We start from the raw sequence: 25,413 nt of genomic DNA, 5'->3' as shown, positions 1-25,413 counted from the left end.
AAAATCAAGACAAAGAACCCGGATGCAAGTTGTGGCATAAAACTGGACAGTTTCTCCAAGCCAAGGGGGATAAGGACATAACGAACACTCTGTGCATTCTAGTTGCAGGGTAAAGAAGAGAATCGCACATCTAAGCCACATCACACTGATGAGACGAACTTTTAAATCAAGCCATATCCAAGCATTTTCAGCAAACGAGACTTTGATGAACTAAGAGCAAAAGTTAAGAACATCACACAGTCACCTGAATCAACCAACACCCAGACTTTGCTTTGCAGAACGTATGACATCTCCCAACAGAAATATCACAAGGGATGTGCTATCCTGTTTTCAGTTAGTGCTAGAGACATATCCATCGCTTGTAAGGAGAGTTACCAGCATCACAGACTTTGTCCAAGATCCAGCCAACAAGAAAATAATCTGGCAACTACTGACTGTCATCACGGAAGCCTTCATTGTACTGCCCAAGTACGGTGATAAGGACACAGATGCTTCCACCACAAGTGATCATTGATGAGCTGGCATACACGCTTTTCTTTCGCATCATAGAGGAATGCCCAGGACTCGTAGGGAGAACCAAGGATACCCTAACATTCATCAGAGATCCAAGAAACAATGAATACCTAAACCAAGTGTGGATCAAGCTAAACTATGTGGTCGCAATCCACGCAGCAGAAAAGTGCAGACACTGTTCTCGTCGAAAGAAAGGCCTGTGATCCAGAACCCAGCCAAACAGGACAAATGTCCCTGTCACCCAAGGACAGTCGCCTGACGGACAATGTCCTCTTCCGTCTAGTCACTGACTATCCAGAAATGGTGGGAAGGCCTGCAGATGTTGACGTCATCATCTTCCTCAGAGACCCAGCTAATGTCGCACATATGGGCACACTCCTCCACGGAATCATGCTCTAGGTGGAGCTATCCAATGTTCAGCGAGAGTACCTGAGGAGATTCCAGTGAAACTTTTCGCCGTGGGACAGATTGAGAAGAGCAGAGAAGAGAACTTCACCGTTTTGGTTATTTTTATTTTTCATTCTTATGTTTATTTTTTATCTTTTGATTTAATTTTGAATGGTATCATTTTTCCGTTTTCCATTTTCCGTCTTTTACCATTTTTCCATTTTTTTCTATTGTTTCCAATTTTTCTATCTTTGTCGCATTCAAACAAGATTCCAGCATGTCTTCCGGACTAAGGCAAATTCGGGGGGTGGACTGGGAATTGACCGATTTTGAATATGCTCAATGAGTGTGACTCACCAAAGAGGCTAGTCTAATCCTTTTCCATAGTCTAGCAAGGGAACTACATCCCACAACCAGAGACAATCATCACCCTCGAGAGGGGGGATTCTTATGAAGCACAAGACACTGCGTCCAAGATCTCCTGAAAGACCATTATGGAGTAAATGAAAAGAAGAGATCGTTATAGAACTTTAACTATTGATATGATTGAAATGGGGGCCCAGAACAGTAACCTAGTCCTCCCAAAGCGGGGGGAGTGGGGGCTCAATATCCCTGGAAGAAAATGCTGCAAATTATCTTATCGGACGATAATGTGCATATGTATAGTTATTATTATTGGTTTTCTGTCATTAACAATCAGAACTGCATTCTTTATTAGTGCACGAAGCACTCCAATTTCAGTGCACCCACCAGATAATGTACGTACAAATCCTACTAAAGCACCCAGACCCTATATAGTCATTCCGATTCCTAGAAAAACTGATGATAAGGTAAACAAACTAAAATTAAATGTAATTAGCAGTGATTCATACACATTTGAGGTAACAAATGAAGAGAAAAGCTGGAGACAGGGTCAGCACAGAATAAATGAAAACATAGCAATGACCACTACACGCACACACACTGAATGCACACGGACAAGGGCAAGTGTCAATGGCTACAGAACCTCGAATGATGGCGACAGAAAATAAGAGACTGCCTACCGAACAACCAGTTCCAGAAAATAGTGGAAGCAACCAAGAGGAAGCAATCGAAAGGCCAACTGAAAAGGATATCACCAAAGCACTCAAGAAGACAGAGACTGCTACAAAAGAATTTGCTGCAAAGACAAAAATGCTGATAGACCATTTGTTCCCGTTTATAGCCAGATCAAAGGAAGTGCATAAGGAGCTGAAAAATAGGACAACAGTGATTATTGCAGCAAGCACATCAGTTCCTACGAGCACCAGGCCCACGATGAGGCCACACGTTGGACAGACGATACACAGATGGTGATTAAAGGAGCCCTACAGGAGAATGCAAGAGGAGAAGAGACACACAAAACCTTCTCCTACCACAGCGGTACAAGTAATGAAGCCTGCTCCTCCAACAATTATGCCAGAGAATCCTCCAGCTAGAAAAAGTCACATAGATGAATTTAGAGACGTAGTTGTAGCTAACTACAAAAAGACGTCAAGAATCAAGAGAAACCCACATGAAGACAACAATGAACTAAACAATTATCTAGACAGCACAGCACATCTAGGAAACAACATTTGGTACCCACACATGAAAGAGGTCGGAAGAGGAAAAGCTGAAGGAGAATGCTACGTCTGCGCACTCATACCGTACAGCATTGGAAAGTCCAAGATCTTCGTGGCTGTAGAAATTGATGTCCCAACAGCACACTGTTTATCACACGTAGCAATGTGCAACACAAGAGGACAGTTCATGGGAAGAGATGCCTCACTGATATGGGCAACAGAGATAGCATACCCTGATGAAGACGACTATATCCATGAAATCAAGACAAGAAACAGAGCTCACACCAGGAATCACGTGATTAGGTATGCAAAGCCAGAAGCACGAGAAACAGGAACAAGATGGGAGATCAACAGACAGACTGAACGTCCAAAGAAAACCCCGAAAGGAGCACAAATATGGAGAAATAGAGGCCAGATGCAGATTTGGGGAACTGTGCTTTACCCAGACGGATGGGAAGCAGGAGTAGTGATATGCCGAGCATGGATGGTGCTTGGAGCCTGCAAGGAAGCAATAGAAAACTCTCAAAAACTGTGCAAACCCCTGTGGCCAAAATTGGTGAAGTTACTAACATGGGTCAAAGATAGCAGGGGACCCCTGCAGATAGTGCCACTGGAAAGCTCGGAATAATGCTTTAGGAACAATGGCACAAATAAGATGGGAGAGAATCAAAACTGCGGACGAATCTTTGAAGCCCCGGGAATGACAAAAGGGACCGCGGTAATCATGGACCATTACTGGGCGTGTGGATCCAAGGCATACATAAGACTACTGAAAAATTGGGGAGGCATATGCACACTAGCGAACGCCCACGTTCCTGCACTAGTGATCCCAAAAAATGACCTGAGTATTGCAGTTTCCCGAAAGCAGATGCCCATCTAAGGAAGAGGAGATCTATAGCATTGGTATCCCAGATGAAGAGAGAGAATTACTTTTCTGCCAAATCAGAAGAAGCATTCCATGCAATCCCATACGAGCACAGGCTGTTTAGCCTCACCTCAACAGCATTCACAACACTGCTCTTGGCCCACGTTTAAGTTGGAGTAAATACGAAATGGTTGCAGATACCCAGATGGGAGTTATTGCAGACCATCAACACTACCATAAAAGGATTCAATGCAATCAAAGAAGAACCGAGAGGAATCCGATTGATGACCCTCCAGAACAGATATGTACTTGACATGATCACAGCAATGGATGGAGGTATTTGCACAAAAATCGGAGAATCATGTTGCACGTTTATACCTTCACATGATGAAGAAAATGGAACCTTAACAGAAGCCATAAGTATGCTGGCAGTTCTGCAGAATCAGACGATCAAGGAAACTGACGTAGTGGATGATGACAGCTGGTTTGGAACACTGTTTCTATGGGTCCCACAATGGATGGCAGACATATTCAAAATTCTGGGAGCCCTGCTAGTAATGATACTACTAGGATTTTGTGTTATCAAGATAATCGTAACACAATGCCAGAAAACGGCAAAGAAAGCCATTGGGATGAAAATTATGGTCGGTGTCGAACCGGGATGGAAGCCCAGAGACCTAACAGATGAAGAAATAACAAACTTCATGAAGGCCAGCAAATTTGCGCCAGAAGGAGCAAAGTTTGCATACCCCAGAAAACAAAGAAGGTATGAAGGGAAGTGGATTTACAGCAGCCCAAATAGGCAATGCTAACTAATGACCTGGAACAAAGACGAACACGTAAAAACAACAGGAAGTTTGAAAGGAGTCATAAAAATATGGACTCCAAAAATGCACATGTTCACACCATCATGTACAAACGCAGATGACGAAGAGGTGGATGTGGAAGAACAAAGCAAGAATAATTTAAAAGAAGAAGAAGAAGTGGTCGATAAACCGACCAGAGGGGGGTGTGTAGAGGAGGTCCCAAATATGGCCTGCACTCCAGCCAGTCATGTCGAAATGCCAGAAGCATACGCGCCAAGATATGTGACATATAAGGAGCAAATGAATCAACAGAGAGCCACGGTGGGGCTCTGTCCAGTACCTATCAGAGGGACATGTATACCTATTGAAGTAACAAAAACCAGACAACCGTGGGCTGCGAGGTATCCACTGAGAATGCCATACCAACAGATGACACGATACGAAGACTACTTACAGAGTGTCCCCAAAGAGGCCCACAGAGCCTTAATGGATGGCAATTGGTGACGATATAAGAGCCTAGACGTGACATACAGACAACCATAAAACGACAAGCAAAAGAAAGTACACAAGGACGAACTGTAAAAGAATAATTGATTGATTTATTTATTTATTTATTTATAGAGCGCTTTACACCAAGGCGCTGTACAATGGAACAACAAAATACAGAGTAATAACAACAAATAACAATGTGAGCATAGTGGCAACTTGAATCATTCAACAACAAAACAGTGCAAAGAGCAATTTACTGAGAGGGGGAAGAAGTGGAGTGTGAACAGGAGAGTGAAGGGAGGGGCGGGGAAGGATTGAGTGAGAGTAGAAGGAAGGGAGAGAGAGTGTAAAATAGAAAAGGGGAAGGTGGAAAGGGAGGGGAAGGATTAGAAGAGGGGAACGACGGGGGGGAGTAGAGAGGGCGGGGGGGCTTCAAGGTGGGGAATGGAGGAGGAAGGATTTAAGGGAAGTGTGAAATGAGATGAGGGTAGTGGAAGAGCGGATTGAGAGGGGGAGAGAGTTCCAATGCAGAGGAGCAAGAAGTTGGAAAGAGTGGAACCGGGAGGAAGCGCAAGGGGAAGGAGGTACAGAGAGCAGGAAGTGGTCAGCAGAATGAAGGGAGCGAGAGAGGGAGTAGAAGGAGAGAAGGGAGGAGAGATAAGGAGGGGCAAGACCGTGAAGGGATTTGAAAACAAGGCAGAGAAAGTGGAATTTTAGTTGTAGGTGGAAAGGTAGCCAGCCTAGTTGAGAGAGCAAAGAGGAAATGGAGTTGCGGGAGGTAAGGAGACAGAGGGTTCGAATGGCAGAGTGGTATATAGATTTAAGAGGGGCAAGCTGAGGTGAGGGAAGACCGAAAATTATAGAGGAGCAGTAGAAGAGGCGGGAAAAGATGAGTGAGGAGATTAGGAGCTTGGTAGCATGGAATGGGAGGGAGGGACGGATTTTGCGAATATTGTAAAGGTGGTATCTGCAGGAGCGGGAGGTGAGCGAAATGTGTGAGAAGGTGAGAGAAGAGTCAAAAAGAACACCTAGGTTGCGAGCATGAGTGGAGATAGGGAGATTGGAAGGAGGAAAGTGGATGAACGGGGGAGGAGAGGGAGGGGGAAGAGAGTTAGCGGGGAAGAAAAGGACTTCAGTTTTATCCGTGTTAAGTGAGAGAAAGCGTGAGGACATCCAGTTCTTGATGGCTGTGAGACAAGAGGAGAGATTAGGGTGGAGGCCAGGTGTGAAGGAGGAGAAAGAGAGAAAGAGTTGGGTGTCATCCGCATAGAAATGATGGGAGATGCCAAAGGAGGAGATGACAGGGGCAATGAGGGAGGTATAGAGAGAGAAGAGGAAAGGGCCAAGTACAGAGCCTTGAGGAACACTGTAAATCAGAGGGAAGAAAGAAGAGGTCTGGCCTCCCCATGAAACAGCAAAGGAACGAGAGGAAAGGTAAGAGGAGAGCCATTTTAGAACAGGGCCTTTGAACCCGAAGGAGGAGAGAGTGTGGAGCAGGAGAGGATGGTCGACAGTGTCAAAAGCGGCAGAGAGATCAAGGAGAATAAGTATGGAGGATTGCTTCGCATGGCGAGCAGAGAGGAGCGAGTTGAGAATCGAGGTGAGAGCAGTTTCAGTGGAATGTTTGTGACAATAATGATGTGACAAACGTATAAGAAGATACCACGTTGCAGCACAAAGAACGTACCCAGGATCGAATCGTGCAACTGACTGAATGCATGTAAATAGGCTTGGAGCGCAAGAAGCTAAGTAAACGACACTGCTTGCAATGCTTAGTAGAAGAATAGAGCGGCATGCGCCAATTATATCTCTACCTCAAAGAAGCACACTATATGAGTGCGACTCCATTTTGTAAAGCAGAACTAAGCCCAGGCTCCAAGGGGGCCACCAAGGCCGAGATTCATATTCCAGCTAAAGCCAGAAGGGAAGAGTGGAATCAAAACTCAGCAAGAAGTAGCTCATGCTTGGGAATTTGAGGTCAACTCCAGGAAGGGAGGAGAGCGGCTACTCTGAAGACTTAAAGCGTCAGAGCATGACTGCCAGCCAGTGACGGTCGAGATAAGAGGCCCCAGGCAGATGGCTGGACTGAACAAAGAATCAAATTATACAAAAAGAAGGAAAAAGAAGCAGATTCACGGTGAACAGACACGTGACCAGCCAAGCGCAAAAAGGTACCAACGTCTGATGTCACCTAGAACCCGAGGATGCCATAACGTTTCCTGATAAGAACTACAGTTTCGAGGCCATCCTCAGCCAACTAATTGACACATAGCCCTAAAGGTACTGATTGATGGGAGGGAGGCAGGGTGAATCTTGGGGCACTCCGCATCTGGGTGTCTATTCTGCATGCTGCTAATTAAAGTGGAGATTTATGTCTAGGGGTGTAACTCACCCAATCACAATGTACCAAATAATCTAGGGTCCTATAGCTTGTAGAACCAATAAGACGTCGTAGTTGTAGCGACGTCTATCACGAGTGATGTAGTGGGATGGGCGTAGATGCCCACCCGATAAGAATTATCCAATCCGCATGCTCTGTTACCATATACAGGTATAGCACCTATACTTAAGTTACCTTTCCGACCAATAGAAATTGCATGACAAATTTATGAGTTTTGCACGTCAAATGATGACGAATTTTGCCTATAAAAGTTGCTGTCTGAATGAAGAAGTTGGGAGTTGAAGCGAGACAGGCGATCGCACCATTGATGATTACCATTTGTTTCTCCGTTTTTTGTACTTGTCATTAAACGGAGTGTGTCTGAGTAAATGAATCCTGCACCCTAACCTCCTCAAGGTGCAGCTATCTTGTTTTATAGGTACTAGAGGGTGAGTCTGACCTATGACCCGTCAGAGGATGCTCTGCCCTCCTGTACAAGAGATAGGGACAAGTGTGAGTACCCAGCAGTGGAACTCCTGAAAGTGAGTCACTACATGCCACAGAGTACAATGACACAGTGAGACAGGGATAGGGACTAGTGTGAATACCCAGCAGAGGAACCCCTGAAAGTGAGTCACTACATGCCACAGAGTACAATGACACAGTGAGACAGGGATAGAGACTAGTGTGAATTCCCAGCAGAGGAACTCCTGAAAGTGAGTGACTGCATGCCACAGAGTACACTGAGACCGTAAGACAGAGATAGGGACAAGTGTGAGTACCCAGCAGTGGAACACCTGAAAGTGAGTCACTGCATGCTACAGAGTACACTGACACTGTGAGACAGGGACAGAGACGAGTGTGAGTACCCAACAGAGGAACTCCTGAAAGTAAGTCACTGCATGCCACAGAGTACACTGAGACCGTGAGACAGAGATAGGAACAAGTGTGTCTACCCAGCAGAGGAACTCCTGAAAGTGAGTCACTTCATGCCAAAGAGATCACTGACACCGTGAGACAGAGATAGGGACAAGTGTGAGTTCCCAGCAGAGGAACTCCTGAAAGTGAGACACTGCATGCCACAGAGCACACTGACACCATGAGACAGGGATAGGGACAGGTGCGAATACCCAGCAGTGGAACTCCTGAAAGTGAGTCACTGCATGCTACAGAGTACACTGAGACCGCAAGACAGAGATAGGGACAAGTGTGAGTACCCAGCAGTGGAACTCCTGAAAGTGAGTTACTGCATGCCACAGAGTACAATGACATAGTGAGACAGGGATAGGGACTAGTGTGAATACCCAGCAGAGGAACTCCTGAAAGTGAGTCACTGCATGCCACAGAGTACACTGAGACCGCAAGACAGAGATAGGGACAAGTGTGAGTACCCAGCAGTGGAACTCCTGAAAGTGAGTTACTGCGTGCCACAGAGTACACTGAGACCGTAAGACAGAGATAGGGACAAGTGTGAGTACCCAGCAGTGGAACTCCTGAAAGTGAGTCACTGCATTCCACAGAGTACACTGAGATAGTAAGACAGAGATAGGGAAAAGTGTGAGTACCCAGCAGTGGAACTCCTGAAAGTGAGTCACTGCATGCCACAGAGTACACTGACACCGTGAGACAGGGACAGAGAAGAGTGTGAGTACCCAACATAGGAACTCCTGAAAGTGAGTCACTGCATGCCACAGAGTACACTGAGACCGTAAGACAGAGATAGGATCAAGAGTGCGTACCCAGCAGTGGAACTCCTGAAAGTGAGTCACTACATGCCACAGAGTACACTGAGACCGTAAGACAGGGATAGGGACAGTGTGAGTACCCAGCAGTGGAACTCCTGGGACACTGCATGCCACAGAGTACACCGAGAACGTGAGACAGGGATGGAGACGAGTGTGAGTACCCAGCAGAGGAACTCCTGAAAGTGAGTCACTACATGCCATAGAGTACAATGACACAGTGAGACAGGGATAGGGACGTGTGTGAGTACCCAGCAGTGGAACTCCTGAAAGTGAGTCACTGCATGCCACAGAGTGCACTGAGACCATAAGACAGGGATTGGGACGGGTGTGAGTACCCAGCAGTGGAACTCCTGAAAGTGAGGCACTGCATGCCATACAGTATGAGTACCCAGCAGTGGAACTCCTGAAAGTGAGTCACTGCATGCCATACAGTATGAGTACCCAGCAGTGGAACTCCTGAAAGTGAGTCACTACATGCCACAGAGTACACTGCCACCGTGAGACAGGGATAGAGACGAGTGTGAGTACCCAACAGAGGAACTCCTGAAAATGAGGCACTGCATGCCATATAGTATGCATTGCTGCCTAGAGGGGTGCCATGCTCTCCCGCGGTGTTTGGATGCATTGCTGTCTAGAGGGGTTCTATGTTTACCCACGGGTTTGGGATGCATTGCTGTCCACAGGGGTTCTATGTTTACCAGCGATGTTGAGATGCCTTGATGTCCGGAGGGGTGCCATGCTTACCAGTGGTGTTGAGATGCATTGCTGTCCAGAATGGTGCCATGCTTACAAGCGTTGTTGGGATGCATTGGTGTCCAGAGGGATTCTACGCCCCGCGGTGTTAAGATGCATTGCTGTCCAGAGGGGTGCCATGCTTACCAGCGGTGTTGGGATGCATTGGTGTTCACAGGGGTGCCATGGTCACCCGTGGTGTTGGGATACATTGCTGTCCAGAGGGGTGCAATGTTTACCCACAGTGTTGGGATGCATTGCTGTCCACAGGGGTTCTATGTTTACCAGCGATGTTGAGATGCCTTGCTGTCCAGAGGGGTGCCATGCTTACCCGTGGTGTTGGGATGCATTGGTGCCCAGAGGGGTGCCATGCTTACCAGCGGTGTTGAGATGCCTTGCTGTCCGGAGGGGTGCCATGCTTACCCGTGGTGTTGGGATGCATTGGAGCCCAGTGGGGTGCCATGCTTATCAGCGGTGTTGAGATGCATTGGTACCCAGAGGGGTGCCATGCTTACCCGTGGTGTTGGGATGCATTGGTGCCCAGAGGGGTGCCATGCTTACCCGTGTTGTTGGGATGCATTGGTACCCAGAGGGGTGCCATATTTACCCACAGTGTTGGGATGCATTGCTGTCCACAGGGGTTCTATGTTTACCAGCGATGTTGAGATGCCTTGCTGTCCGGAGGGATTCTACGCCCGCGGTGTTAAGATGCATTGCTGTCCAGAGGGGTGCCATGCTTACCAGCGGTGTTGAGATGCATTGGTGTTCACAGGGGAGCCATGCTCACCCGTGGTGTTGGGATGCATTGCTGTCCAGAGGGGTGCCATATTTACCCACAGTGTTGGGATGCATTGCTGTCCACAGGGGTTCTATGTTTACCAGCGATGTTGAGATGCCTTGCTGTCCGGAGGGGTGCCATGCTTACCCGTGGTGTTGGGATGCATTGGTGCCCAGAGGGGTGCCATGCTTATCAGCGGTGTTGAGATGCATTGGTCCCCAGAGGGGTGCCATGCTTACCCGTGGTGTTGGGATGCATTGGTGCCCAGAGGGGTGCCATGCTTACCCGTGTTGTTGGTATGCATTGGTACCCAGAGGGGTGCCATATTTACCCACAGTGTTGGGATGCATTGCTGTCCACAGGGGTTCTATGTTTACCAGCGATGTTGAGATGCCTTGCTGTCGGGAGGGATTCTACGCCCGCGGTGTTAAGATGCATTGCTGTCCAGAGGGATGCCATGCTTACCAGCGGTGTTGAGATGCATTGCTGTCCACAGGGGTTCTATGTTTACCAGCGATGTTGAGATGCCTTGCTGTCCGGAGGGATTCTACGCCCGCGGTGTTAAGATGCATTGCTGTCCAGAGGGGTGCCATGTTTACCAGCGATGTTGAGATGCCTTGCTGTCCGGAGGGGTGCCATGCTTACCCGTGGTGTTGGGATGCATTGGTGCCCAGAGGGGTGCCATGCTTATCAGCGGTGTTGAGATGCATTGGTACCCAGAGGGGTGCCATGCTTACCCGTGGTGTTGGGATGCATTGGTGCCCAGAGGGGTGACATGCTTACCCGTGGTGTTGGGATGCATTGGTACCCAGAGCGGTGCCATGCATAGCACTGGTGCTAGGATGCATTGGCTGTGCTTCTGATGTGTACATTGGTTGTGGAGGTGTATCATTCTGTTGTTTGTCTGTTGGGAGGGTTATCCTAGTGACTGTGAATTACTGGTGGAGGCTTATACATCTGCAATAAACAAATGGATATTATTCAGTTGCCATGTGTGAGTGGCTTAGAGTGGATGCATATAGTGTGTCTGAGCACAGAATGCCAAGAGGTGGGGGAGGGCCTGATGGGCAACTCAAGATCCTCTATTTGGTGTATCCATGGCACCGTCTCGGTAGCAGTGCCCATGGGTGAAATCTCAGTAGAGGTTCTATGTAGAGCTGATATCGCCCAAGGTGGGAGATACAAGTTAGATATGTCCTCATGTCACCATCGAGCGCTGTGTATTCTGTGCCTGATAAACTAATGTCCTTGTGTTTGCTCCTCTCCTGCAGGATGTCAAGTGCACCCTGAGCAGGTAAGTCCCCGCCTCACCAGTAGGGGGGTGATCATATAATGCGTGTCAGAGGAATGTGTATGAAAGAAAAGGGCCTTTTCCTTGGAGAGTGCATGTGAAGAAGAGACCATAGAGTGTGTGTTTAGCCAGTGGATGGCAGGAGAGTGCTCTGTATTACAGGGCTGATGGGAAACTGCATATTGAGGTCATAGTGTGTCTTTCGTAGGGCTTCTGATTGGCCAGTGCTATGAATCGAAGTCACTTCTATGTCCATGAAAGAAAAGGAAATATACATGTTTCACAGGTTTCTCAGGGAGATGGTGCTCAGTGATGTACTTGTCAGCTGTGAAACACAGATACCAAAGCTCTAATCCCTTGTGTCCACCACTTGAGCTAAATGTGTGATTTTGGGCACATCACTTTATCACCCTGTGATTGTGTGTTTGCCAAAACCTGGAGTGGTTTAGTGGCAGTTCCATGTTTTCCTTTAGCACAGGACATTGGCAGCTTAACTGCAGAGGTTTTCTAGCCCAGGACCCTCCCTCACTCCCCGTATTCCCCCGTAAGGTGATTCGGGGTCCAGCCACAGTGATTAACGGAAGGCACACTCTAGTACGGAAGAGACATTGGGGTGACTGGAGTGTTGGTGTGGGCTCAGGCTGATTCTGGGGTGTGCATACTTTCAGAACAGTGCATGAGTTTTTGTGGTACAAGATGGCAAACCGATTCTAGCCCAATCAGCCATTTTGTGTGTGTGCTACAGTTCAAAGACCTTTTCACAATATCCATTTATGAGACCAAATACAATCATTTGGCCACATCATACATCGATCAGCTAGATAAAAGTTAATACAAACCAGACAACTAGATTTGCAATTTTACGTCCACACTATTTGATGGAAATCTCTACCTCTTGTTAAAAACAACAAGACTAAAGAAGACATTAAAAGAATACTTACAACCAAAACATTCCAAATCCATTGTATATATAGACCAAAATGAATACATATATAATAAAGGCACGCCCCTAAACGCTCACAGCATAACAAATACAACCCGCTAGGGAAAAAAGGGCAAGAGATTTCTGGCAAGGATAACAAGTTTTAATAGCACAAAAAATGTTCTGGTCAGCAAAGAACTCTGCTGCTCGAGATCGTTCTGCCAAAGATTAGTGCAAGCAGAAGGTCATAAGGCAGCACATCGTCATCACGTACAGCGAAAACCTGCATGGCTGGTTGGTGAGCCCCTTTACATGAGCCTGCTCCATACAGGATTCCCGGCTGCGATTGGCCCGAACCCCGTCCATCTGTCTTCCATCACGTGGTGTCCGCTGGGCTCATCTCTCCAGGGAATGACGCTCATGTTCCTCATCAGTTACTATTGCAAGACAATGCTATTCTATCATTATGGCGTGCACCTGGGAACCTCGGGGACGTGCACAGGGGAAAGATCACGATCATGCTGACCCACACATTCTTCGCTTAGTTCATATCGCACTCTCTGCACCCAAGGCTTCCACCCTCGCTTTGTACTATCATTTTTAACTCCCTGTACCTCGTATTACAAAGTGTGTCATTATGCGATATGGTGAAATGGTTGTGTTCGTCCGTCCAGATCTTTTATAACCACTGGTTTTATGGTTGGTGGTCTGCGATCACCTACTGTCGTGGAATTCGGGGGGTTTGCAGGTCTGCTTTTGGCCTGGCTGTGATGAATGAGCACAGTGCGATGCCTGGTGCTGTCTCGCGGCCTTGCAGGGTGCATTCCTTTTTGGTGTAACAAGTATTTGCAACAGTTAGGGAACAAAGAAAATTTTCTATGGGAATTAGAGCGCGGGTCCTTCTACCATCAGCGCTTGGGCCTGTTCAGGTTTGTTCATCGGGGCTGTGTTTACCGTGCAGCCTGGCAGGACTGAATGTATCTACCACAACTACAAAAATGGCGTGTCCTTATATGTGCGCACTAAGTCTATACGTCTGTATTTCATGCAATGTCGTGTTCATGCAGGGTTTCTTAGCACCGCCCTCTCCCACGTGGTACATCACAAGTCTATCTATGGGACGTGCCTCACTCTAAAGCCTAGGGGTGTGGGAAAGGTTCATTTCCTTCCCACCATTTCCCCCTTTCGCTACTTCTACAGTAACAAATTCCTCTACATACTGTGTTCCCTTTATTGGCATCCACGCCCTACATACATTTCGCTGGCTTTCCGGTGCTTGCGTATATTCTTCAGGAGTACATGTCATGTAGATGCATCCCCATCCCATGCTAAGTCTACCCATACTTCTTTATAATTTGCAGGGTCAGGGGAGGAACAATGACTGTGTGGTACAGTCTGTCTACTTCATTTCCATAGGGTATGGGGACCATGTGGAAGTTAGGGTGGTCAGTTTGTATTTCTATGTCTTGTATTATGAGGTACTTTTGAAACGCCAATTGAGACCATCATCATTGCGCTACTAGTCACTGCTATGGCACAACATCGTAGTCTCATTTGGCACATGCAGAAAAGAACCAAGATGAACACGATAACAAGCACCAGCCTCTTCACAAGGGCTCCTAGCCAGGACTGGGCCCAGTCAATGGTGATATCGAACCAATTACCTCCTTGGATATCAGCTTCTTTCGTCCTATGGACCCCCAGGCCATGCACTGCCGCTATTATGTGGCCCAGCGATCCATTTTCTGCGTCTTCGGGAGGTACGAATGTACAACATGAATCCATGGTCTTTTTGCACACGCCTCCTTCTATTGCCGTCTGCATATCCAGGATGTATCTGTTTTGCATTGTCATCAACCTTAGGGCACGCAGCTCGACCTTTATGATGTTGAACCCCTGCTCGGGGTCGTTCATCAATTGGACCAGTTCCCAATGTACGATTTGCAGCCATTTAGCATTAGCTGTCGCCTGTACGCCGGGTAGCAAGAACGATGTGAAAAACATTTCAGCAAAGTTGAACAAGCAGTATTCTTTAGGTATCTCCTCAAGAAGTGCTGTTGAGTCTTTTGATAAGTAGTTGAAGGCCCTCTTTTTCCTTCGTAGTTTATCATATTGGCTCTTTGCAGGGATGATGCGGAATTCTGGCGGTGGCATTGGGTTCTGTTCTTGAAAAAACAGAGGAAACTGTTGGTGCTATGTCAGCTATTGGCCCCCCTTTCAAATGTTCTTCTGGGACTACCAGTTGTCATGGCCACAGGCCCCAGAACACAAAAACCACACCATCTAGTGACAGGGGCAATGGGTCACTTGACTCACTTATGTCCCTTTGGGACTCATAAACAAAGGGGCCCTGGCTGGACTCAGTCCTGGCACCTTTGGCACCAGGCTCATATAGAGATGTCAGCAGGAACACTTTATTTCAGTGCAGGAGTGCTTTTATTTTACTTCAGTGCACTCTTTATTTCAGTGCAGGAGTGCTTTTATTTTACTTCAGTGCTGGAGTGCTTTTATTTTTCAAGAACTTTCAAGAACAAGTGCTGACTCATCGGGCGTGGCTCCCTAGTCCTTGTCTTCAGGTGCTGACTCATCGGGTGTGGCAGGGCGTAGCAGCAGGCAGGCCAGAGCTACTGGGCGTGGCCGGGAACAAGACTATATAAACCCACCGATCCCTCAAGCAAACGCTTCACGTTACTTTGCACCTCCGTGCAACGTGACGCTCACCACCGCCTGGACCAGCTACTTACCTCGTGATCCTGCAACAACAGCATCCTTACCTAGACACTGGCTCACATCTCACGGCAACGCTACCTCTTCTTAGCAGATCCCGAATCGACACTGCAGCACCTGCGCTCTCTGTCCTACGAAGCCGAAGTCTTCAAACGAGAAAAAGAAGACAAGACAAGGTTAGAACTCCTGAAAAACACCCAAACCAGGGTTGCACCACATTTAAAACACAACGTGCACCCTAAGGCACCATTAAAGGCTACTTACCAGCTGTCGGACCATCTCAGCCCCGCTCCTCCATACCGCCGGCTCCGCTTCTTCTAATGCACTTACCGCCGGCACCGCTACACCACCTGCAAGTGGAGAGAGCAGAGAAAAGAGACATTACATACAAAGGACAGAAAACGAACTTTACAAATACAATTACAACAATCAGTAGACAAGCGGGCAGGTGGAAACAAGGGAAACACTTACCCACAAGAGAAGTGGACTAGTCGCAGCTGGCCTGGACTTCCACGACAATCGACCAGTGAAGGAATTCGGTTCCCTTTAACAAGCGCCCCCCGCCAGAAGCAGCAGGACGGAGAGCTCATCATCATCATTTAGCAGGTGAGCCTCAAGAGTAGTGCAACCCCAGGAAAGCCACATCCAGGGAGAAGAGGTCTGGAGAAGGGGTCAGGGACCACAGGCTGCATACTCATACGAACCCCCTTATATTCACGCAGGAACCGCACTGCTCATCACCGCAGTTCCCCACACAGACGCAGAGGGAGGAACAGACAAGAGGAGTTCCATCCCTGGGTGGGCTGCGACCGTGCCCCAACGCCTCCGCAGAGACCAGGTGAGTGTAACAGAATGCAAAGCCTCCTACAAATCTCTTCCTGGTCATTATGGAAACTTCAGAAACTGACCAGTTGGCCCAGTTACTGGGAGAGTTACGGGCTGAAGTTCATGCCTCAAGACAGGAAACCAATGCCTTAAGGAGGGACCTCATTGTGAATCGAGAACGCACGGACGATTTAGCAAGGCAGATGCTCCAAGCACAGGCTGGCCAAGCCCCATTACTGGGGCTGGCCCACCCTATCCACCACCACAGTCAACGCCAACGCTCGCCCAGGAGGTTCTTCCAGGGGCGGTTCCCTTAGCTCCGCCCGAACGCTTCACTGGTGATCCAAATAAGTATGCTGTATTCATGAATCAATGCCGCCTTCATTTCCTGTGCAGACCTGGGGCCTTCCCCAACCATCAATCTAGGGTGGCATTTGTACTTTCATATTTGGGAGGAAGTGCGGCGGACTGGTCTATACCCTTGGTAACTCAAGATGACCCCTTGCTTCAGGACTTTGGGTGTTTTCAGTGCGAAATGGAGAAACTATTTGCACGGCATGCCCAAGGTCAGGCTCTGGACAACAAATTATTGTCACTCCGGCAGGGTAACCAAAATTTGTTAACCTACATCGCCTCCTTCAACTGTCCTATAGTCCAAACAAATTGGCCAGAGGGAAAAATAATTACGCTCTTTCACTGTGGATTACGATGGGAGCTTAAGGACGTTCTAGCCCAAATAGTAAATCCCCCTGAGGGGTGTGCTGAATATATTGACCTAACAGTTCAACTCGATCATAGATTGTAGAATCGGAAAATGGATAGAGCCAGAGCTGAAGGTTGGTTGGTCTATGTGCGACCCTGTGAGAATCAGGCCAAGCTGCAGGAACGGTCGGAACGAATGTGGATCGGGGGCTTGCAGAGCCCTCTCACCAAGGCGGAAAGAGAAAAAGAAGACAGCAACAGCTCTGCTTGTATTGTGGCAAAGCAGGACACTTTCTCCGAGACTGTCCGGTGAAACCACCCAGGAGAACAGTCGGTGCAACTGACAAGAGTGAAGAAGAAAAACTGGACTCCGGAAACTCCAACGCCCGGCAAGCGTAATGGTCCACTTGTCGATCAGTGAAAAGGAACCAATACAGACCTCACACCTAGTCATCCCGGTGCTCTTGGTAGACCACAAACACCCATCGAAAATGCATGCTTTAGAAGCATATATTGACAGTGGAGCTATGGGGAATTACATTGACCAAGATTTGGCTATGCGGATAGGTCTTCCTCTCCGACAGAAGCAGAGATCGGAAAATGTTACAGCGGTTGATGGATCTCAGTTATCATCTGGCCCAGTGACGCATTATACCAAAAAAGTTACGCTTCTGTGTCAGGGAGGTCTCCAAGAGGACATCACCTTCGAACGCATTGGCGCTCCTCAGTTCCAAATGATATTAGGGATGCCTTGGCTGGAAACCCATAATCCCAAGATCGACTGGCGTAAAAGAGTTCTGACATTTTCCCCAGACTGTGCTAACACCTGTTTCAACAAAGAATGCTTAGTGAAAGATCACACTAAACCAATTTCAAAGAAAGAAATCCTATTAGGTCTCACCAATTCTTTACCCTCTGAATACCTGGATTACCAAGATGTACTTCAAAAGGAGCAAACGAATACCTTTCCCCCGCACAGAACGTATGACTGCCAAATTGATCTTGTACCCGGAGCCAAGATTCCTTGCAGTCGGATTTACACACTAACCGCGCCAGAAAACCAACATTTAAAAACATACTTGGATCAGCATTTAGCCAACGGCTTCATTCGCCCGTCAAAATCCCCTGCTTTCTATGCCTTATTTTTCGTGCCTAAGAAGGAGGGAGACCTGAGAACTTGCATTGACTACAGAGCCCTCAATCAGATCACGGTAAAAAAACGGTGCTCGTTGACACTCATTCCAGAACTTCTGGATCATGTAAAAAACCTGCAAATGTATACCAAATTGGATTTACGAGGGGCCTACCATCTGGTAAGAGTCAACAAGGGGAATGAGTGGAAGACAGCCTTTCGTACAAAATATGGCCTTTAAGAATATCAGGTTATGCCCTTCTGGCTATGTAATGCCCCTGCAGTGTTCCAATATTTTATGAACAACGTGCTCCGTGAACTATTGGATGTGTGCGCACTCGTCTATGTCGACAACATCCTCATTTACTCAACCACCAAGGAGGATCATGTCAGACTAGTCCGAGCTGTTTTAGAAAGACTTCGACAACATCGGCTGTACGCCAAGTTGGAGAAATGCTTCTTTCACGTGAAGGAGGTTGAATTCCTCGGGTTTATACTCACACCGTGAGGGGTACATGTCATGCGCAGCAAAAAGGGTACCATCATGCGCTTTGTCCATGACACCAGCTGCAGTAACGTCCGCACTCCCATTGGTCTCCTGACATCACCCCACAAATCACATAGTCGTTCCACCAGATTCTCCAAGGCACCCCCAGCATCTAGCAGTAACACATTACCTGTGGTACGAGGGCCGCGTGAACAGTCCCTGTCTCGAGGCCAGGGCGGATGGCGTCCTCATTGGGTCCCTCACCTACACTGGCAATTACCGTGGAGGTTACGAGCAGGCATGATCAGCCTGTCACGATCACTTCCTGGTTACGGGACGCTTCCCCGATCACGTGATCTAGCTTCCGCTCACGTGATTGGGAGGTGTTCATAAAAGCCCGGACAGTTCAAACGCTCGTTGCTTCACAGCTGTTTTCGCAACACTGTTCAGCATTTTTACCTCAAGACTTCACGGCTTCAAGACTACGGCTCAAGGACTTTGGATTGCTTCTTCTTTGCTCCCTGGTTGTATCGTTTTCTACACGGATACCTGGACTTCTGATCTTCGCTAACGGATTACGGACTGCTGCTTCTTTTGCCCCTGGCTGTGTCGCCTTTCTAGCGTTACCTGGATTTTGACCCTTGGATTGTTTATAGATTTGCTCTCGTGTCATCCCTGAACTACTACTAGCTTTTCCATGCGTTACTCAGGCTCCATGTTTTCCTCAAGTGTCACAAACTCTTAAGAACTAGCCAGGTGTGTGGAGCCGGTACTTACCATCTTTTGCCAGGCTCCAGTCACTGTTCACGCGCCCTCCTTGCACAACAGTTCTCGACTTCCAAGACCATTCCTTTTGGGTTTAGGTAAGCACCTTTCTTATCATGACACGCCTGCTATCACTGTACTGTACCTGTTTGTGCTAATTCCTTGCTTCCTTCCGACAGCCTTGGGGTCCTCAGCGGCGCATGTTTCCTGTGACCGACATCCACACCTGTGGCCTCAAGGCTCGCACAGAGAGTGTTCTTGCTTCTCTCTGTGGGGAACTTGGGGACCAAGGCCCTTATACTCTTCACGACACAGCAAGATCTGATAGACTGTGAAGCCTTTGTTGTTGTGCTGAGTATGGAGGCCTCAGCTGATGACTCCGTGGCTGCCTTGGTGCAAGCAATCACAGTACTAAGGGCAGACATGGCAGCCGCCAATACGGCTATACACCAATGCGTAGACTCTATTCAAAGCGCTCAGCATCCGTTACCCTCAGACGCTGAGTTTGGGGACTCAGCTGCCCAACCCCCGACAGCACAACCCATTGTTTCCAATGCCGCGCCACAGGTTCCTGCAATTCTACCCACTTTGTTCCCACTAGCAGCCCCAGAAAGATTTCATGGAGATCCCAGGAAGTTTTGCACATTCCTCTTTTCTATGTAGACCCTTGGCATTCCCTGATTCCACCACAAAGGCGGCATTTACCTTATCTCGTTTAGCTGGTACAGCTGCAGCCTGGGCTAATGCTCTACTAGAAAATGACAGCCCGACACTGTACGATTTCGATCTGCTAGTGGCAGAAATGACTCACGTTTTTGACACCAGACATAAGGCCCAGTCCCGAGACCTTGAATTGTTAGACCTAACCCAAGGCAAAGGTTCTCTCATAGAATACATCACCCGGTTCAATCAGTTGGCTGTCGAGACCTCTTGGCCTGAGACAAAAAAAGCGGTGGTGTTCTATAGGGGGTTGAGCAACTCCATGAAAGACACCATGGTGGTTGTTCCCTCTCTACCATCACAGCATACTGAACTAGTGGATCTCGGCCTACAGATTGATGCTCGGCGTTCTGAACGCAAATCCGAAGCAGGGTTCTCTAACATAGCCCAGGCTTCCCCTTCCACAGACACAGCCGGCGAACCCATGCAAGTAGGCGGGATCCGCAGTCCTATTTCACCCATAGAGAGGGAACGCCGAAGAGCTGACAATGCCTGTTACTATTGTGGCTTGAATGGGCACTTTGTTAAAACCTGTCCCCAACGTCCCAAGTTAAAGAATCAGGTTTTTCGGAATGCTCGTCCCTAGATCCGGGGGCTGGATCGAGCATCCCTAATTTTTCCTCGGAATCAGTGTCCGCCTTTGGTTCTGTTAGGCCTGTAGTTGTGCAAGCCACTGTAAAACCCACACCAGATATCACCCATCCGGTCTCCATCGTTATCGATTCAGGTGCCACCGGAAATTACTTAGATATCATGTTAGCAGGGTCCTTGAATCTTCCGTTGGTTAACAAACACCGTCCAGAACCCGTACAAGCAGTTGATCGCACGGAAACCATTACATTCGATCTAATATCCATGCCTCAGTTTGGTCTGATCCTGGGTATTCCGTGATTGAAAGAGCACAACCCGTTGATTGATTGGAAGTCGCGGCAAGTCCATTTTGAATCCAAACTTTGTCCGAATTTTTGTCTCACCGTACCAGAAGGGATTGGGTCACCTCTGCGTGCATTGGGTGCCATCACTCAACTCACCTTGAACGATAACGTCGCTTCCACTTCAGAGTCGCACCCAGTGGGGGTCGTTGCAGCAGGTATTCCCGTGGTATATCAGGACTTTCAGGAGGTTTTCGATCAAGGTTCATCTGAAGTCCTTCCTCCTCATCGTTCCTACGACTGTCCTATTGATATACTCCCTGACTCCACCCTTCCCTCTGGCCAAATCTACTCACTGTCCCCTTCAGAGGAACAAGCCCTGAAAGAATACATCCAGAAAGCACTAAAACTAGGTCACATACGCCCTTCCACCTCTCCAGCCGCCAGTCCTATCTTTTTTGTCCCCAAGAAGGAGGGCGATCTCCGTCCCTGTGTGGACTATCGTCGCCTGAACTCCATCACAATAAAGAATCGGTATCCAATACCTTTGATCACCCCGTTACTGGACCGATTAAGCTATGCCACCATTTTTACAAAACTTGGTCTCCGTGGAGCTTACAACCTAATCAGGATCCGTCCCGGAGACGAATGGAAGACGGCATTTTGCACTCGCTATGGGTTGTTCGAATATGTGGTTATGCCGTTTGGACTTTGCAACTCCCCGGTCACGTTCCAACGGTTCATGAACGCGATATTCAATGACTTGTTGGACGTATGTGTTGCGGTATATCTCGATGACATGCTCATATTTTCACAAAACATGAAAGACCATGTGGCACACGTCCGTGAGGTATTGACCTGTCTCCGCCAGTACTCACTTTTCGCTAAACCCGAGAAATGTCAGTTCCACACCGACAGTGTAGAATTCTTAGGCTTCCACATCACTCTGGGGGGTTTAGCCATGAACCATTCCAAGGTCCGGGCAGTGTTGGATTGGCCGAAACCTAGTAGCCTTAAGGCCCTTTCTTGGACTTCTTGAATTTCTATAGGCGTTTTATTCACGGTTTTTCATCCATTGTAGCACCACTCACTGCACTGACTAGCCCTAGTGTACCGTTTTTGTGGTTAAAAGAACACCAAGTAGCTTTTGATGCCTTGAAATCTGCATTTACCACTGCCCCCATTCTAAAGCATCCCAACCCGGAACTACCATTTATCGTGGAAGCAGATGCGTCTTCATTTGCCCTTGGCGCTGTTTTATCCCAACATTGTCCCTCTTCTGGTCAGTTACATCCGGTGGCTTTTCATTCCCAGAAGTTTTCACCTGCTGAAAGTCATTACACAGTGACAGAAAAAGAATTATTGGCGATCAAGGATGCCTTTCAAGTCTGGCAGCATCATCTTTTAGGGGTAAAGCATCAAGTCACTGTATTCACGGATCACTGCAATCTTCAAGAACTGGCTTCTCTTAAATGTCTCAATAGTCGTCAGGTGCAGTGGCATTTGTTTGTTGCGGCCTATTACTTCCAAATCAAACATCTATCAGGTCTGTCTCACGGGAAGGCTGACCCTCGTTCTCGTTCACCTGGCAGGGTCTCCGTGCCCGTGTTTCCTGAAACTCTGCTAGACAAACATGTCATCCGTGTCTGTACCCCTCCTCTGCCCCTGGTATCGTTGATCCGTGCATGGGTATCACAACACCCCGAACAACTGTGTGAGTGGGATCCGGTGTTTCACGATGGCCTACCATTCATCCAAAACAGACTGTTGCTACCCACCACTGACACTCGCAACCTTGCTATGGAATGGTCCCATGACATTACCATTAACGGACATCCCGGTCAGAAGCGGACACTGGCACTCCTTAAATGATGGTGTTGGTGGCCATCTATGAAACGGGATGTCGAATGCTATATGAACACGTGCGCAGTGTGTGCCCAGTGTAAACATCGTCGGGGACGCCCTGTAGGACTCCTGCATCCATTGCCTGTGCCCCCTAGACCTTGGCACACCCTAACAATGGATTTTGGGACAGATTTACCACGGATCGAAGGATTTGACACAATATGGGTAGTGGTCGATTCCTTTACAAAGATGGCCCGCTTTATACCCTGTTCGGGCAATCCTTCTGCCTCCGTGTTAGCTGGCCTCTTCTTCAAGTCCATCTTTTGTCTCTTTGGGTTACCTACCATAATCATCTCAGACAGGGGGGCGCAATTCACATCTCGGTTTTGGCGAGCATTGACGGGACTCCTGGGGATTGACTCCCGGTTTTCCTCGGCTTATCATCCGGAAACGGATGGCCAGACCGAGAGGGTGAACCAGGCCATGGAACAATACCTACGTTGCCTCATTTTACAACACCAAGGGCCTCATTACACGGAAGGCGGTAAGGGTTAACGGTCACCGGTAATGGTACCGGTGACCGTTAACCCTTACCGCCTACTACGAGGTCCCTTAGCGGGTTGGTACTTTAACGCCTGCTTTTAGCAGGTGTTAAAAACCAACCGGCTAAGGGACCTTGGTGCTAATTACGGCACCGCAAATTTGCGGTACCGTAATTAGCACCTTCCCCATTCCCGTTATGCCCTATGGGGCAAAAATGGGAATGGGGAAGGGCAATGGTGGAAGGGGGAATTACCGCCCCGCCTACCTTGGAATAGGGCGGTAATTCCCCTTTCCACCAAGGCGGTGCCGGTATTTTACCGGCATGGACCAAGGTGCTATTAGCACCTTAGTCCACTGCCTACCGTGTATTGAGGCCCCAACAGTCCTGGTTCAACGTCCTACACCTTGCAGAATTTGCATACAATAATGCATTACATTCATCCACTGGCTCCTCTCCCTTCTACGCTTTGTACGGTCAGCACCCTCGTACTTTGCCTCTCCCTGATTTCACCATTGCGAACAATCCTGCAGCTGTGGCTTGTGCCCGTGACCTATCCGGCTGTTCATGCACAGACTCTTGCTCGCCTTCATGAGGCTCAGGCTTCCTTGAAATCCACGGGTGACAAAAGGAGGGCTGACGTTCGTCTCTATGCTGTAGGGGATAGGGTGTGGCTATCCTCACGCCATCTCCGATTACCCGGTTGTTGCAAACTGCTGCCACAGCTTGTGGGCCCCTATAAGGTTTCCACGGTGATCAATCCAGTGGCCTATCGGCTCTCGGTTCCCGCATCTTGGCGTATTCACCCCGTATTTCACACCTCACTACTGAAACCATGTCCCGCTCCTACCCGTCTTCGGGATTCCCCTGGTCCTGTTTCTGTGGGTGGGTCTGAGGAGTTTGAAGTCTCTGAAATCCTGGGGTCCCATATGTGTAGGGGGGGTATTCAGTATCTGGTGGATTGTGTTGGGTTTGGCCCTGAGGAGCGCTCTTGGGTTCCTGCCCGTGACGTCCATGCCCCACACCTTGTCTCCCGTTTTCACCTGGAGAACCCGTCAAGCCCACGCGGTCCGGGACCATTGGGGTGGGGGCTTTGTCATGCGCAGCAAAAAGGGTACCACCATGTGCTTTGTCCATGACACCAGACGCAGTAACGTCTGCACTCCCATTGGTCTCCCGACAACACCCCACAAATCACATAGTCATTCCACCAGATTCTCCAAGGCACCCTACGCATCTAGCAGTAACACATTACCTGTGGTACGAAGGCCGCGTGAACAGTCCCTGTCCTGAGGCCGGGGCGGATGGCGTCCTCATTGGGTCCCTCGCCTACACTGGCAATTACTGTGGAGGTTACCAGCAGACAGGATCAGCCTGTCACGATCCCTTCCTGGTTACGGGATGCTTCCCCAATCACGTGATCTAGCTTCCACTCACGTGATCGGGAGGCGTTCATATAAGCCCGGACAGTTCAAACGCTCGTTGCTTCACAGCTGTTTTCACATTACTGTTCAGCGTTTTTACCTCAAGACTTCACGGCTTCAAGACTACGGCTCAAGGACTTTGCATTGCTTCTTCTTTGCTCCCTGGTTGTTTTGTTTTCTACACGGATACCTGGACTTCTGATCTTCGCTAACGGATTACAGACTGCTACTTCTTTTACCCCTGGTTGTGTCGCCTTTCTACCGTTACCTGGATTTTAACCCTTGGATTGTTTATGGATTTGCTCTCATGTCAACCCTGAACTACTGCTGGCTTTTCCACACGTTACTCAGGCTCCACGTTTTCCTCAAGTGTCACGAACTCTTAAGAACTAACCAGGTGTGTGGAGCCGGTGCTTACCATCTTTTGCCAGGCTTCAGTCACTGTTCACGCGTCCTCCTTGCACAACAGTTCTCGCCTTCCAAGACCATTCCTTTTGGGTTTAGGTAAGTGCCTTTCTTATCATTACACGCCTGCTATCACTGTACTGTGCCTGTGAGTGCTAATTCCTTGTTTCCTTCATACAGCCTTGGGGTCCTCGGCGGCGCGTGTTTCCTGTGACCGACATCCACACCTGTGGCCTCAAGGCTCGCACAGAGAGTGATCTTGCTTCTCTCTGTGGGGAAATTGGGGACAGAGGCCCTTATACTCTTCACGACACAGCAAGATCTGACAGTACACATGGACACGCACAAAGTAGATACCATCCTCCAATGGCCCTCACCAACTTCCACGAAAGGTGTACAAAGTGTGCTCGGCTTCGCCAATTGTTATCGTCGGTTCATGCCAGGATTCTCCCAGATTGTTCACCCCATCACATCCCT

The 25,413-nt window shown here is 48.4% G+C and overlaps 1 protein-coding gene across 1 annotated transcript in view; it reads left to right on the top strand.

Moving 5' to 3' along the window:
• Positions 1-25,413, top strand: part of LOC138447813 (E3 ubiquitin-protein ligase TRIM39-like) — a 189,524-nt gene that overhangs the window by 97,709 nt on the left and 66,402 nt on the right. The window contains exon 4 of the mRNA XM_069604179.1: positions 11,550-11,572. Within this exon, the coding sequence (XP_069460280.1) occupies positions 11,550-11,572 (23 nt within the window). The remainder of the gene's footprint in view (positions 1-11,549; positions 11,573-25,413) is intronic.

This window comes from Ambystoma mexicanum, chromosome 3q (genome assembly GCF_040938575.1).
Source record: "Ambystoma mexicanum isolate Mex_15411 chromosome 3q, UKY_AmexF1_1, whole genome shotgun sequence".
Taxonomy (NCBI): Eukaryota; Metazoa; Chordata; class Amphibia; order Caudata; family Ambystomatidae; genus Ambystoma; species Ambystoma mexicanum.
The sequence above is the reverse complement of the archived record's forward strand: the minus strand, read 5'-3'. Positions and strand labels throughout refer to the sequence as shown.